Source organism: Manduca sexta, chromosome 26 (assembly GCF_014839805.1).
Source record: "Manduca sexta isolate Smith_Timp_Sample1 chromosome 26, JHU_Msex_v1.0, whole genome shotgun sequence".
NCBI lineage: Eukaryota > Metazoa > Arthropoda > Insecta > Lepidoptera > Sphingidae > Manduca > Manduca sexta.
The window spans coordinates 16346610-16362980 of NC_051140.1; the positions used below are offsets into that span (position 1 = coordinate 16346610).

General features: G+C 35.9%; 1 protein-coding gene across 1 annotated transcript in view; it reads left to right on the forward strand.

Moving 5' to 3' along the window:
- Positions 1–16371, forward strand: part of LOC115454134 (protocadherin-like wing polarity protein stan) — a 180594-nt gene that overhangs the window by 125655 nt on the left and 38568 nt on the right. Inside the window, exons 4-5 of the mRNA XM_037443532.1 lie at positions 7794–7835; positions 13855–15047. Of these exons, the coding sequence (XP_037299429.1) occupies positions 13915–15047 (1133 nt within the window). The 5' untranslated portion in view covers positions 7794–7835; positions 13855–13914. The remainder of the gene's footprint in view (positions 1–7793; positions 7836–13854; positions 15048–16371) is intronic.

Below are 16371 nucleotides of genomic sequence, written 5' to 3' on the forward strand. Positions count from 1 at the left end.
TTGACCCGTCACTGCATCTTGATAGGGCCAACTAGCGATTAAAGTACGAAACGTGCTTGCATATAATTTGAATAGTTTATTTCCATAGATAGAAGACGTTAATCGGATCGAATTTTACGGCGTTTTTCCTTGATAAATGGATGTGCATTTCAATTTGAGATAATATGTATACAAAATTAATTTATTTGTTTTAAATTAAAATTAAAACGAAGGTTACAAAAGTCGCCTTCATCATAACATTGATTGATGTTAATCGGTAGATTCTTGCTTCATTTATAAAATGAAAAAATGTATTAGCTTTAATTTATTTTATGATATATTAGGGAGGCCTCATTTAGAAACTTCCATATAAGAAATAAAAACTTATAAGATTTAGTAATTTTGTTATTTATTTTCATATATATCTTAGTCAGATATGCAATAAGAATATAAATGAATGTTTATTGTATAAGAAATTACGTTTTGATATAAATAATACAATTTGATTAGTTTTTGTACTCTACGCCTCACATAAATTAACTCGCTGTCGAGAATTTGGCCACGGTTTTTTTCGATCGTAATTTATACTATGCTATTTCTGAATCTATTCCACACATAAATCAATATTTAGAACACTCACGCCTTTTATTCCCCAAAGGGAAAGCAGACACGAAACTGAGGCACCAAGACTTCGCCCAACCTATTTCAGCCTTTCAGCATATCGGGTACAAACCCCAATCCCAAGAAACTCCGATGTGTCCCGTCGTATTTTGAACCATAAACAAATTACACATTAAGTTCAAAGTCTTCTGTTTCCTACAAATTTTGTTTTTTGCTTCTTATTTTCGCGTGAGAATTTTATACTTGTCTATGCCAGCTGATCGCGTTTGAAGCGGAACGTTTATAGTTTCTTATTATCTTTATAAGTTTTATGTGCGTAGTAAACACGTGGTGTCTACCGTTATTATTTCGCGTATGATTGTAGGATGTTCATAAGTACACTACTACATATGATTGAAGAGTACTTAACTGGAATTTTACGGGTGTAATGTCAAAAATCCATAATAGTTCAGTATTCACTCAAAATGCTACATTAAAATGTTAAAAAACGTACATAAAATCTAAATTATAGAATGAACTACATACAAGAATAAGAATTCCGAATCTGAGTACATACTATTAACATAATGCGTCTACACGGCGCCTTAATAGTGTTACAAAATATATTATGTAAATAAGTATTTCTTCGATTTAATTTTACAATGACCTCACATAAATACTCTAGCACGAGACGTATTTGTAAATGAGCTTGTTACAATATATAACGAACAGGTAACACGCCAAATCTAGAATAAATTAACGAAATACACGCAAAGCAGCTAAAATATCGTCGTGGTCATGAGATTTACGTTTATATAAAACATTTATTTTAAAAGTGTATACATTTAAATTTGTAAATAAGTCATGAATACGACATGAAACTATTCCTATATGTATATGTCATTCAAATGTGCTATAAAATAGATGATACAATTACTAAAACTTTATTAAGCAGCATTTCCGGATACGACCTGGCGATCTTAATAAAGAGAGCGTATTCCCCTTCAAAGGCCTGGATCCTACCTCAATGCCCTCTGGTATTCCAGATGTTCGTAGGCGGCAATGATCACTTACCAACAGGTGAACCGTATGCTCGTTTGCCTCCTAGTCGTGAAATAACGACCATGCTCCTTAAATAGATTAAAAAAAAATAACATTAAAAAAAACTTATAAGTTTTTGTGTCTTAAACATTCTGAAAGATCGGGTCAAATGTTGGATAAGTAAATTAAAGCAAATAGGTTTTTCGCTATCGACATTGTTATGCAACTCGATGTCAAGAAAATCAGATCGCTTCACTAATAAGTATCCTTAACCATAAACAGTAACATCATCACCCAGAACATTGAATTACGTAGTCCATAACACGCACTACGACGTCCGAGATCAATTTGTAGAATCCGGTTGTTTAAAACCATTTGTAATCGTTAAAACACACGTTAAAAGCATTCGATCACATTTCATGACATCTAAAAACATTTACGCGATTTAGTGCTGACACTACTTCGAGAACTTTCGCACACCAATGCATTAGAACGTTTTAGTTTACAAATACTTTGGTACAACGTGTTCTTTTAAACATTTTTTGTTTAGAGCATCCTAGAATGTTATACTACAAAGATATTGAAAGACTTTATTCAACAGACTACCAGATTTAGAGGCAAAAGAAACTGTTCAATGACATCCTATTTATACTTATTTATTTATTAGGTCTATTCAGTCATACACTATTATTTAGACTAAAATATAAAAGAACAAGAGAAAATAAATCTAAATATATAATTGTTAAACAGAAAACACAGCATTAACTGATAATACCTACTTAAAATATACTACAATATTGACTTCGAAACTCAAAGCTCCTGAAGAAATATGTTGTACTTACAAATAATCAATTTGAATTAAAATTCAGTACAAACGGCGGCGACTGACCGCAGGCTGTAATCATAGGCCGGCGACCCTACGCGGTCGATATGCTTTGTCTAACACGATTACTGTTTCTATTGGTCATCTATTTTAAAAATGGCGGCACTGGTATAATGACTTTGTGAAATACAAAGGAAATGGAGGTGATTATGTCGAATATTGCTATATTTCTTCGTCTGTATTTAATTAAGTAATAAAGATTAGAGTTACTGTAACTATGATTTTAATGAGTTCATAATAGCTGTCTTAAATCCTTCACGGTTACTACCAGTCAAAACTATAAGTGTTAAAAATATAGAAAAAAAGACGATACTACGTGTGATTTTATTGTGATTGGTTGGGAGATTTACACATTTCAGTCACGTGCATTGGTCTCTCCTTTAAGCACAAACATCAACTTCAAGGTTTTAGAGAAATTTTAAGCGGGCTAATTCGGCCTTTCAAGATTTACCTAAAAAATTGCTAAGTCAGATATCTTTCTGGTGGGTGAAGTAATGCAGTTTTTTACAGTTTCTAACTCTCATTAAGTCCACCGTTTTGGCGAGCGACTATAAAAAACAGGTCTCATTAAGGTAATTACTTGAGTACTAACTCCCTTGTTCATCCAAAATGTTCGGCACTGAACATCCTAGTACCCTTATTCCGTAACAAAGTAATATAACTAAAGTAACAAAATAAGTTATAATTTCCGTTGAGTTTACACCGAGGTCGGTGTCTCGAGACGTAAACTCTTTACGAGCTGTAGTAACCGCATGCGCTTTTATGGGCACCTACATTACACGTAGCTCGGGGATTAATAATATACGTTTTTATTTAAATGCGTTTGCGTGTTCACTGTACCGTCATATTTGGAACTATGATTAAGATTTAATAAAGCAGCAATAATGCAATAGAAATATCTTTGGATATTATTCTGTTAATCTTTTTCGCAAACACACAAACACAACGCCTTTTACTTCAGAAGGGTTAAGCAGACACGCAACTGGTGCGCACACTTTCCGGCATATGAATTCCGTTCCATGATGTGATAGGGGGCGAGGCTATCGTTATATCTGGCACAAATTTTAGACTCCGGGTTGATAATGAGTAAAAAAGAACAATCCCACAGCCCCATCCGAGGACCTCAGCACTGCGGTGGTACCGAAGCTAATACGCCACCGAATCACCGAAACATATAATACTATAAAAACCTCAGTATATCATCGGTGACAGTGTAATACCACGTAACTAGCACTGGTAAATACCACATAAGTGATAAAACGTTACATTTGAGATTGGTACTTACTATTATAAGCTTTTGGTTGATAATCCTTAACTTTGTTTGGTCACTTACGCGGTATTGCACTATCCCCAATGATAATATGTGGATTGGTAAATATAAATTAAATATTCATATTTATTTTGCTTACAGACCTTAACATAACTATTTATATTACTCCAATTTACTTTGTCAAAAATCATTCAGGAAAAACAACAGTCCAAAAATAGTGTAGAACACAATCTGGAGAAATACACAATACTCTAGAGATAACCGGTAGAGTTCATCAAACAAATGGAGCCACAACGTAATGCTAGTTAAGGGAATATCTTACAGTCCAAACAATATATGGAGAGGTTTTAGCCCTTTGACCTAGTGATAGAGTACTTAGGCTGTCAAACTGGTGAGGTATTGGGTTCAAGTTACCGAACAGGCTATCGATAAGTATAAGCTTTTATTCATTGAATAATTAATAATATACTTCTCTTCTGACGTTTCGAAGACTTTGCAGCCTTCGTGGTTACAGCGCGGACTGAGGTGTTCGTCGTCCGAAAAGTCAAAGTTACAGTATCTGCCTACATTTAACAATTGTGCAATGAAAATAACCACGATTTAATCCGAAAAATAGTTTTATTTCAACGTCATAACATGCGAGAAAACATGGAAAATTGTTAAGTTTTAATTCGAAAAATTAAATCCAATGTGATAAAAAATTTGCCACCTTTCATAGCTCATAGTTTCGTATTTACACTAGTAACATTCTGCCTATCCCTTCAGCCACAGCGTGAACATATTATACATACACAGAGGCAAATCATAAATTAACGTTATCAATTCTAATGGTTTTCTATCACTACAATAATTAACCAAATGTGCATCTCGTATGCGGCAATCAATTAGGGAGATAAAAAAGTTATAAATCTAAATATAGAAAGTGGTAGACGACATTTATAGCTCTGATTTTAAGGTGAATGAAATTAAATTGCCATTATCTGTGACATTCGTTTCATCGTTTTATAATTAGTTGAAGCTACATGTTACGAAATAAACATGCAAATGATCTTATGCCACGTAAAGTTTTTACTCCTCCCTACAACTATAATAATATAATAATAAAAGAAACAACAAAAATTATATTTATAATGCTGTTACACGCCTTACTATGTTTTACGTACTTTAAAAGTATATCTTTTGTTCAAGGCATATGATACTTCGTCGACCTTTAAATCATAGAATTAATTTGTCCAGATAGATCAATCAATCAGCCTGACGCAGTCCCCTGCTGAATGTAGGCCTGCCGAAATGAGCGCCAACAATCCCGTAACCATCTGGGTAAATATTTTAATAAAATTCTATATTGGCCTAGATTCTAGATATTTCATCGCAACACAAAAATATTCAACTAAAATATTGTTATCTTTGCGCTTCATGGACTGTAGACAAGATACTTTTCTACAAACTTCAACGCTAACGTTATGTTTCCATACATTTTCTCTGTACTCTATTAGCGTTCACGTTTGTAGGAACACATCTTGGCTACGGCTGCAGGTGCATCTATTATCTACAATATGGCGCATCCACTTATTCAGCGTCACAGAAAATGGCGATTTTCATAACCGAAAACCATAGCATCCTCCACTACGAATTCACGAAAAACATTTACGTAGACAAAGCAAAATAGCCGCTATTTTTCAACTCGCATCCCTATTCTGATCCCGTACTAAGGTAGTGAAAGTAAACTGTAAAAAGCTCAGGAGTGAGAAAATAAGCCAATAAATTACCCTCAGACCTCGAAACTACGCTCAGCGAGATCGCTACTAAATCGTGTCCTCAGGAAATGTCCCTATTCATCAAGCGTACACGTGAGTCGACTAAATCTCCGAATCGGAGACTCGATCATCACACACCTATGTACTCCCGAGCGTGCGTAGAAACGCAAACGACCGTATTATTTTACAGTCTTCGAAAGCTACGGAATATGTACGTAGAAATGTCGCAAATCTGTTTCGATTTACGATGTTTAACAAATCACTGCAAGTTGAGTTTGAATATAATTTATTTGGATGAGAAGAGACATTTCTATAATTGCTAAAACCAATTAGAAACCTATTGGGTGTTTGAACTAAAGCCCATTGAAGATGTTCAATAGAGGCACGAAGAAATTATGTTTTATAAATGGTACAAATAATTTCGTGTTTTACAATAGTAGGTAAAAGGTATTTAGTAATTTTCCTGCAGTATAAAAGTTGAAACTCATGTTGCAGGTGGTTTTAAAATATACCACCATGCTATAATACAAAGTTTCTAGAATACATTCCACAAACAATAATTTTTTTTTGTTTTTAAAACGGACGGTTAACTAAGATGCTCTAACCAAATTCGGGTAGAGTAACTGAAGCTCTACGCCCCTCTCCTCAAATATAGGGGAGATTGACTGATGGCTCCCTATTACAGTGATATATTTTTACAGTTTCCCTTCCTCAAAATTATTTGTTATTCCACCGTAGATACTTTTGCGTCGCGGTGAATCGCGGGGCCGTCTAAACCAGAAGTCATTATTGCGTTTTTATGTCATAGATTTCAAACACACGCGCGATCGATCTATCATTACGTTGAATAAAAAAACGCTGCGGACGGAACTTCCCTTTTACGATACTGTAGCAATTATTTAGTATTTGTATTTTAAATTGGAGTCTAGAAGCATTCATTAATTATATAGGCAAGCAATGGTGTCTATTGATTTCCTATGTAGAGTCAATAGAGTCTTAAAGGATATCAACGCGAGGAGCTTTCTTGGTCAATCACAAAATAGTGTTTTTGATTTGGTACCTATACTATGGATTGGTTCATGAAAATGTGAAATATTAAAACCGTGCGTCATACTTGACATGCCACTTCTCAAAGGGATGGGAAGGTCGGGGAAGCTCAACACAGGAATGAAATCGTTTATCCTGAAACAGAGTTAGGCGTGACGCGCGCCACTCCGCATGTAGATTACCCCGATTCCTCTTTTATTTGCGTACGTTCGGAGCAAAACGTGTTCCCTAACGCATAAGGGTGATAAGAATATATTAAATTTCTTCGATTGTAAGCAATGACGCCCTCCGTATTAAATGGCTGAACAAATGCTTCGCAGTCGGGTTTCGACGTGTTGATTAAAGAATTTGATTGAGCAAACAGTGAGAACGTATTTTTACGTATATGGATGTGAGTGTTTTTATCGTTCTTTATTCCGTATAGCAAGATACCGCTCTAAATTTAAGATAACAATGTCAAAAGTATATTTTCCAAAATTTATAAATACCGAAACCGACAATACAAGCTCAAAATACCTAAACCATTATGAACGCCAATGTCCACACCCCCATTTCACACGTCTCCCCTGCACTCGAACAGTGATTTTTCCGTATCGATGGTACTTGGGATAGAAATTGTATACAGTAGAAAGTACCGGGCGAAATAACAAGTGTGGTATTGCTTTGTAGCTGCATCTCTCGGCTCCCACTCGATACGAGTGGCTACTCCTGCCGTGTCCTCGCCTCATTCTAACCTCACTGACTAAGCCTTTTTTAGCTGTGTTTTTGCTTTTTTTAGTAACGCAGTAGCTCTCGGAATGTTTTCGATTGGTGTTTTAGTTATTAAAGTAATTTAAACTGAGTTTTACCAGCTTTTGTGCCATATGGTGCACAATTTGAAACACTGAAATTGAGCTAAAATATTTAATATTTTAGTGAGAATAATGGCCAAACATCTTTCACTTTATCCCTTTAATTTAATACGTAATTTCTCACAAAATGAATTAGCCGTGTCACATCAGAACAAAGGCATCTCGAGCAGCGATCCATCACAGCTTTTTACTCCAGTCTACAGTAGTTCATTTGTCAAAATTACCACTCTTTTGTTTAATCTTCCAATCATTTTCTTTACCACCGGCTCGGCTTAGCGGTAAGCAATTAGCCTAATTGTGCTAAAATTTGTTATGCGTAAGAGTTTAATAAGTTTGTGGTATTAATTAAGGTGTTTTTGTTGCAGATGATTGGGTGAAAGAGTCAAATCCACGTGTTAGTATACAAGGTAATTAGATTTGTTCTCTTATGTTATTACTTTATTATGAACGCTTGCGATATCTGACTAAAAGATTAATTAAATGACTGTGGTTGGAATCTTATCGTGATTTTAATTTTGTTTTCTATTAAAATTGTAAAGAAAGAAGTAAATAATGATGATTAAGAGAAATTACCATTCTAGAGAGGACAGATTAAAAATTAAAAGCAATCGCTAGCATCGTAACAATTCGGCCATAAAACCCATGATAAAATTTGTATGGCCAACCAAAAAACACAACCTTCAAGTTATTTATAACGCTGACAACTTCATAAACTCCTAACATTTTAATTAGCATCCAGACATCATTTTTTTATAACTTTCCTTCCGCAAAAAGTTTTTGAACGTGCCCGACCATTATTACATAAGAATACATTAAAAAAGATTTACAACCGAACTTTTAACATTAAGCGCGATAAACTCGTATTTGCTTTGACATGTTTTCCAGATAAAAACATAGTGTGATTTCAAATCTCCATTTTGTCGGGTACATTAGTTTTGGAATGTTGATAGATATGGTTAGGGTTGCCAACCCTGTGTGATTTAATAGCATTCCCTACAATTATATATACATGGTTTACTTTATTTCTCAGCCACGTAAGGTCTTTCATTTTTATGTATATCAAATTCATTGATCCATTTAAAAACGTGAGCTCGTCTTAGGCTTAAGCGCATTTAGTGCTCTCATAATTCACCGGGCTTACATCCGTCTATACATCGATACGAGACTTCCATCCTCATATAGATAATTATTCTAAAACCGGGCAATGTAGGCATATTTCTCAACTCAAAACGCAACAAAAATTTTGTTGACCTTCATGAAAATCGAAGCCCGAATCTCGCGGTTCACTTCTCTTAGTACACTGCAACTAGACCAATAAGACGATTCAATATTTATCGCAGAAAAATACATTTTTATAACATTTATTTGATGTACTTTAGCTCGGAGCTACGTCTATTTTTACCCCATCTATTATTCTTTTTATAGAAATTCTATAATGATGCGAAATTGCTACAGCAAAGGTAACAACCCTATTTATGGCCAGTAGCAGTGGATTAATGGTTCCGTTTAATATATCAAGGGTCAATAGTATTCAGTTTTATAGCATCAATTTAATATGGTCGTTAAAGAAAGTTATCTGGTGGGTAATTCGGCCCAGTCGGGGCCAAAAGTTGACAAAACGGCTGAATTATGCCCCTATAATGGAGGTTTATTGAACGGTGAGTTAATTTCTTTGTCCGCAATTTTTGCGTATTATGGTTATAAGAAGGATTATTATGGAAATTTTAACTGTTCCTTACATATCCCAAGAGCCATAAGTTTACAATTTGCAATCTACAGATTCTGTGCTCTTTACTAATCTGCATGGATAAGGTGCCAACATGAGTCATCATGTTCATGAATCACAATAAAATTCACCCCTTCCTTGAACCTCGTGTACAATCAAAAGGCAATTATTTTTGTAAGCATAATGTATAACCTAATCTAAGTCTTCACATAGAGAGCTTTGATTTTGACTGCTCCTGGAAAAGTCATTCATTTTTATAGACACCTATGACACGTAGGACTTTATGGAAACTTTGAAAAAAAAAACTTTGTCTTCCTTTTAATTCGCCAAAATTATGCGAAGCTATTACTACTGGATGTAGGTCTGACTCTCAGAGGCGTACCGATACGAGCCATGAATAGTATAACCCAGTTTTCTTCATGTGTATAAATGATCCCTAATTCAGTTAAGTACGAAAAAAATCTATAGTCTATCACAAGCCAATCCAGATCATCGTTTTTAAAATTCAAGACTTATTAAAACTTTCTCATAATTTGACCAGCGACCTTTGCCTTGTCCTTGACCCGCTTTATTACTGTAATAGGCTCATTGTTGGTGCATTTAATCATGTGTTAATACGTAATCCATTAATATCAAATGTTCGTCTATTGTTATTGCGGTAGATATCGAATAATTAAAATGCATTTAAATATTGCCCGAGGATAGTGTTGTCACAATGTAACCAACAGCATATTCGATGTTCAAAATTTAAGTAATTAGCATAAGTACATTGGTAAATAAATTGTGTTTAAAATATATTTACTTGCCGTTAGGCATTAATTTATAATTATCAATCAAGACTCGTAATCTAACTCATCTAATTTTTGCCGCCAACAAGCTGTCCATGTTTCGTTTTGATACAATTACTTTGTAACTGACACAACTAAGCTATTAAAACTGTAGATATCTTCTAGAAAATACATGGAAGCTTATTGTATCTTTTAAGATTTCTTTCAATTGTTTACCGTTATGTACTACTAACTGAAGATCGGATTAGGGCAACAAAGACTGATCATGTATTATGTAATTTATATAATCTACAACTTACATATTCCTATACAAGATTGGCTAGGTATATGTTTGCGAATACCATTAAACTGTTTGCCGTGGACGTAATCAAATGACCGGCAGGATGGGCTGCGGGGGTGGGAATCGGATCGCCGATTCCTGACACGTTTAATTGATAGCGCCATTAGCACTGCGTCTCCCGTACTGCACATTCCGGGCCGGGATAAAACCGGGAGAATGGTCCGTGAACCGGAATATGAGATTTTGATTATGCGATAGCGATGCGCCAATTTGTACGGGATGGTTTTCGTTTTGGACAAACGACTATTTGCATGCATGGTGAGAATAGCTGAAATAAACTGTCAAGCGAAAAGAGAGGTAGCGTTCCCCAACAGTGGTAAAAATTATGCCGATATATTGCCAAATGTATACCCAAACATTTCCCACTCTTAAACGCAACTTGTCTAATCATTTTATGTTTACCACCACGTATTCAGTTGATGCAATATTGTCTAGAAAATTATGGCTACCTGTATATTTCCCTAATGGTAAATTAAATTGATACAACAATATGATTCTCACCTGATGTTGCCAATTATGACCTTAAATGTGCGACTGGTCATCACGAGCCGCCATGGCAAGTTTTTTTAACACCAAGTCGATGTACAGACTACAAAATATAGTGGGTAGTGGGTCTCACCACCATTTTTTTGGTCATCGATCAGCCGATTATAATTGCCACCAGCCAATTATTGCCTTAAATGGCAAAGTTGATAGATCTTATCAATTATTTTAAAACAGTTGACATGTTTATGTTCAAGTCACAATGACATATTACTTTGAGTAGATCGAGGTTAGTATTGCAAGAAATGTTAATACTATATTCACAGCTTTACTTGAATAATCAAGGAATCTACTCAGCAGTTATGGTGGAATGTACAAACTTTTGAGCCCAACATAACCTCACTAACACGCTGGGAAATCTGCTAACAGCCAAGGCTCTGTCAACCCTCAAACCCTAATTGTTGGTTCATAGTCAAAACTCTCTAAATTCAAATTTAGAAGATGCCAAATACCAATGTCAAGTGGTAGAATATTAATAGGGTAGAGGAAAATGAACTACGCTCTACAAGCTATGATGCATTCGCAATACTCTATGATTATAATTATAACATCCTGGTAATTTTCTCGTCTAGTTACACATTTCCTACGAGAAATATTTTTAACCTAACTGGTTAATCACTGGCATACGTGGTGAAAAATTCGCCTTAGTGGCTCGTGTTGATGCTTCGCTTAGAGGAGTCAGGCGGTGTACTTTTTGGAAATTAGACGGCGTAATTCGTAATCTCATCAATTAAATTATATTAGGCAAACTTGTACATACAATCAGGTCTAGTGTAGTATCCGGTAACAAAAATAGATCTAAGTTGTCCCCTACATAGTAGTTGTTTCCCGTTCAGGGAAGGGTCAGTTTGTTAACGATCTCCCTTATTCCATTACTCGGTACAAAACAAATTGTATCATTGCTTTTCGTTAATGGCGTCTTCAGTGTCTACAAGCTTCTAGCCAAATTTATTATACGTTTAGCGTTATTGAATGGAAACTAAATAGTTTTCAATTAAAATGCCCGTTAAACTAAGAAAATCTTTTGCCACGTCTCTGTTTACGACGTTAGAGTAATTAATTTTTATTTTAGCTCAACATAATTAAATTTAAAAATAATAGGTTTTAAGAGAACTTAATTATATGAGCTTCCAAAGAACTCGACAAACTATGGGCTGATATAAAATTGTTGTTTACAAAACAATTAGTTTAATTTTGGTCACTCTCTGGATATTGTTTCGTTTACTCATCAATTCGTTCTCGTGAAGTTCATTGAACACAATGTTATATCGCAATGCGATCAGGCAATAAGGTAAAAAAAATCTTAATGATGCAATTTTTCATCCAAATAACTTCGAAAGCAAGCAGAACGTACCCCAAGAGAATCCGTCGTTTATTAATTAAACAGCGTCAACATTAACCGAGCATGCCCAGGTGTAAAATGATCCCCCTCATCGCATAGAATGGAATATCGGAAAACACGGAAATTGGCGGACATGCGACCGGCTCCAATAATAGACACCATTAATCTTTTGACCGAAACCGACAGCTTCCGAATTTACACGAACCATTACGGAAAAGGCCGACGTTATCCGAACCATGATAATTGGAAGTATTAGCTGGTGCTTATTAGATTCGCCTCGGCACTAAGCTGAGATTAACCTGTTTGTTTAGGAAGGGGTTGGTTTCGCTCCGTCGTATTGTTGTCGTGGCTTATTTCATATTCAGCGGCATATGCCTTAATCTTGTGAAGGCCTCGATATCTGTATCCCAATTATTGTTTAGAAGGCAATTCTCATGTTATCAGAATGGAATTTTCATGTTGTTCACCTCTCTTTGTTTTTATAGCGAGGGATAAGTGGGAAATAATCAATTTATGGTCGTAACTAGCTTTTGCTTGAATTTTGGCTTATATTACAGAGGGAAGAAGGTTATAAAGGATATTTTACTTACTTAAACAAAGCCTTTATCAGCACTTCGAAAAAAATGGTTGTAATTATGACTGATTATAGAGGTAAAATGCTGATAAGCTTTGAAGATTTTTTCCAAAGTCGATTTGCGTCAATCCTAAACAAACGAACGTCATCTTTTAAACCGATAAATTTATAGATCACGAATAAGATGTCTTTTTTAACATCCTGTATACATAGTTCCTCCACAATATAATTTTAGTTGTCTATATTATGTTTGCTTCATCTATTTGTTCCACGTAATGTTTTCTTTCAATCTTCTTCCAACAAACAAGGCCCTGCAATATTTCCGGCCGATTTGTCTCACGTCTAGAGGGTTCGTACAACATACACAACTACAATAGCTGTCGAGTTATTTAAAGGGCATTTCTGGCATTATTCACTGTTTTGACATATACCATACGTTAAAGATGTCGCGTTTGTCAATGCCTTCACAAACAATATTGTAGTTGTACCCCTTATTATTTGTCAAGAAACTTGTCTCTTCATCAAATCATATATCTGCAGATGTTAATGCTAGGTAAGTCATATAAGTACTCAAAACCTCATAACCGGTCGGAGATATGTTACAACTGACAATACCACGTGTTTTCCGTTAGTGTGTTTGCACTCGCACACGCGGTCGGCGCGCGGTAAAACCTTCACGCGAGTACCACCCGTCCCATCAACAAATGTTTGCTCATGCATTCTCGAGAGTGGTACTCGGTGCTTCAGTGGTTAATGTATTAGACTGTTTTTTTTGCTTCGACAATCCGTTGCAGTTTGCACCTGGTGAATCGGGGGTAAAAAATTGTGTAGTAATGTTTGTAGTGTAGTTTTTAAATAATAGAAGTAGTGATGGAACGGAAGTTCAAAAAATTATTGAAAAGGTCGCATGTTATTTGTTTTGGCCAGGAAAATAAGACTAGAACAATAAAATATACGGATCCATTTTACTAATGTTTTAACAAATTACGTTCTTCAATGAGCATTTCTTGCCGACATATATTTTTTTTATCTGGTAGCGCCTAATTTGTGCCTAAATAGTAATTTTGTTGAGAACTAAGTATAAATTGCTAATATTAATTAATTTTGTTTCAGATGGGCAGCACGCGAGGCTGGTGGTCGCGGCGGCGGCACTGCAGGTGAACTGCCCGTAGCATGACGCGGACATGGCTGCACGTGGTGGTCGCCGCGCTGCTGCTGGCGGCCGCCCGTGCCTACCTCATCCTCGTCTCGGACTCCGCACCACCTGGATACACAGTCCTAGACGCCGCTGTCTATAAGCTCGGCTCCGAACGTACCTACAGCATCGACGTCCACAGAACTGCCAACTTCGTGCACCATATACTCAAAGTTAATAAGACAAGTGGTCTGGTCACATTACGAAAACGGCTAAGATGCGATGGCGTACTGTATCCCAACCTCTTCACTTTCTACGTAGACTCCACTTCAGAACGCGTCCGCGACATTGACTATTACAGCCTGCCGATCAGAATTCTGGTTACAGGGGAAGACTGTAGCAGACGGCACGCGGCTCTGTATGATATCGATTTCGATAGAGTCTACGACCAAAGTGATTCCGCTTTACAATATGATGAAGTTATCGTTAGGGACAAAAGAGAGGTAATGTACTACCAGGAGAGTATAGACTGGAGGTTGCTTGAAGGCGATGAGTTGGTCACTAGTCAATATAATGTGTTATCTACGGCTTATCCGTGGTCCAATGCCATGTTTGAAGATTATGTAGCAAGAAATAGAAGTAGGAAGAAAAGATCCTATAACTCGGTGCCGTTTGATATGTCAATTGATGTCAAAATAGCTGAAGCGAAGCAATGGATATCAGAGACATATGCAAGTTTTGCGATACCAACAACTGACAGGTGGCAGGGGATATGTCTTAAAAAATCCCAATATGTGAATTCATTAACAGCATTCCTGCCGCGCACGGTTCAGAAAATGTGTAAAGTGCAGTTCTTGGACGTGAGTGATCCACGTTTCATGATAGAGAGCAGCCAGGGAGACCTAGTGGCGAGTGACGACATGTGCATCATGGAGCCAATGTGGAAAGTGTCAGTGCTGTTCACGTTCAACTGTGACCGGACTAATATCGTGGACTCGGACCACAGGCTAAAAATAGTGTACCATCATCAGGAACTGAATGACACCGATATTGCTAGAAGAGTTAAGAGGGAACTACGAAACCAATCGCCGTTCTTCGAACAGGCGCTGTATGTTGCTTCGGTTGCAGAGGAACAGCCTCCAGGAGTTATAGTGACTACGGTTAGAGCTCGGTAAGATTAATATGAACTTTCTAGTCAATGTAAATATCCATAACTCTGTGTCAGTTAATTCTGAGCAGGATGTGAGCGTAACTGTAATTAATGAATCCGGAAATATTTAATTGCTTAGCTAGTTTGTTATGGTCTTAAGCTAACATGGAATTACTCAGCCATTTTAGAATATAGCACGGTAGATAACTGTAATTTTGTCTATGGCTGGTCTCTAATGACAGAATAATTATGGTGCCGTATCACCGACCTGAGAATTACTTGTCAATCGATATTTTACTGTGGATCGGTTGTATTACGCCTTTTGTTGACGTTAAAATGTTCAAACTAAGTATTCGCTTATAATATATATTTTTTTACGATTATAAATATCCAAAAAATATTTCCAGAAAGTTGTATATAAATTCGTCAACTTAAACCCCCAATACTAAAGATAAAACATTAAAATCGTAGTTTAAAACTTTCTCTTGAGGTATTTCCCGTACAGTAAGCTATTATCGCATTATTGTAATGTCATTTACAAATGATTATAATCGTATTACGTACAAAGCGACAACTGACGTTTACGTAGAGAGGCTACTTTCTTCCAAGTGGTTACATTTCTCATGTTATTTCACGTTTATGTAAGAGTCGTTTGCAATTTTCCGTACTTGCACCGCTGATATGCTAGATTATCTCGCAATCATTATAATCACATGTCCAAGTAGAATGCATTAACTAAACCGTGTTTATGTTCTATTTATAATCCAGTATTTAAGGGATTCCGAATATACTTTTTACAAAAGTTTTTGATCCAAGAAATCTTGTTTTTAATACACGTAAAGGCGTCTATATTCTTAGCATTGACATCGCATCAACATGCCGACTCGGTATTAAAACAAATGTCTTTAAAATTCACCATTTGATATTTGCTACTACTTTTACGGGCTTAGAACACACACATCGGTAATCCTTGATTTAAATCTTAGTCTTAAAAATTATAGTATTTTCGACTCAATTTACATCAACTGTTAACCGCTTCGAATAAGCCTTTCTCTCTCGGATTTTATCTACAGTTTTATTGGCACAGGATGTTCGTCTACAACATCGCACGTACACACATATACCATCATTTTATATACCTACATATTTGCACGACATTCGCCAGTTACTACACCAATTAAATCGTGCAATCTAAATAGTTTTCTGCGTTAATTGACGTTAACGATCGTCAATTGATTACTATTAGCAATTAACTAAAACAACCATATAAGGTACATTTACCGTTTATTTTATTATTATGTTTTCTTTACTTATTGGATTGTAGAAGTTTCATACTTTTTATTGC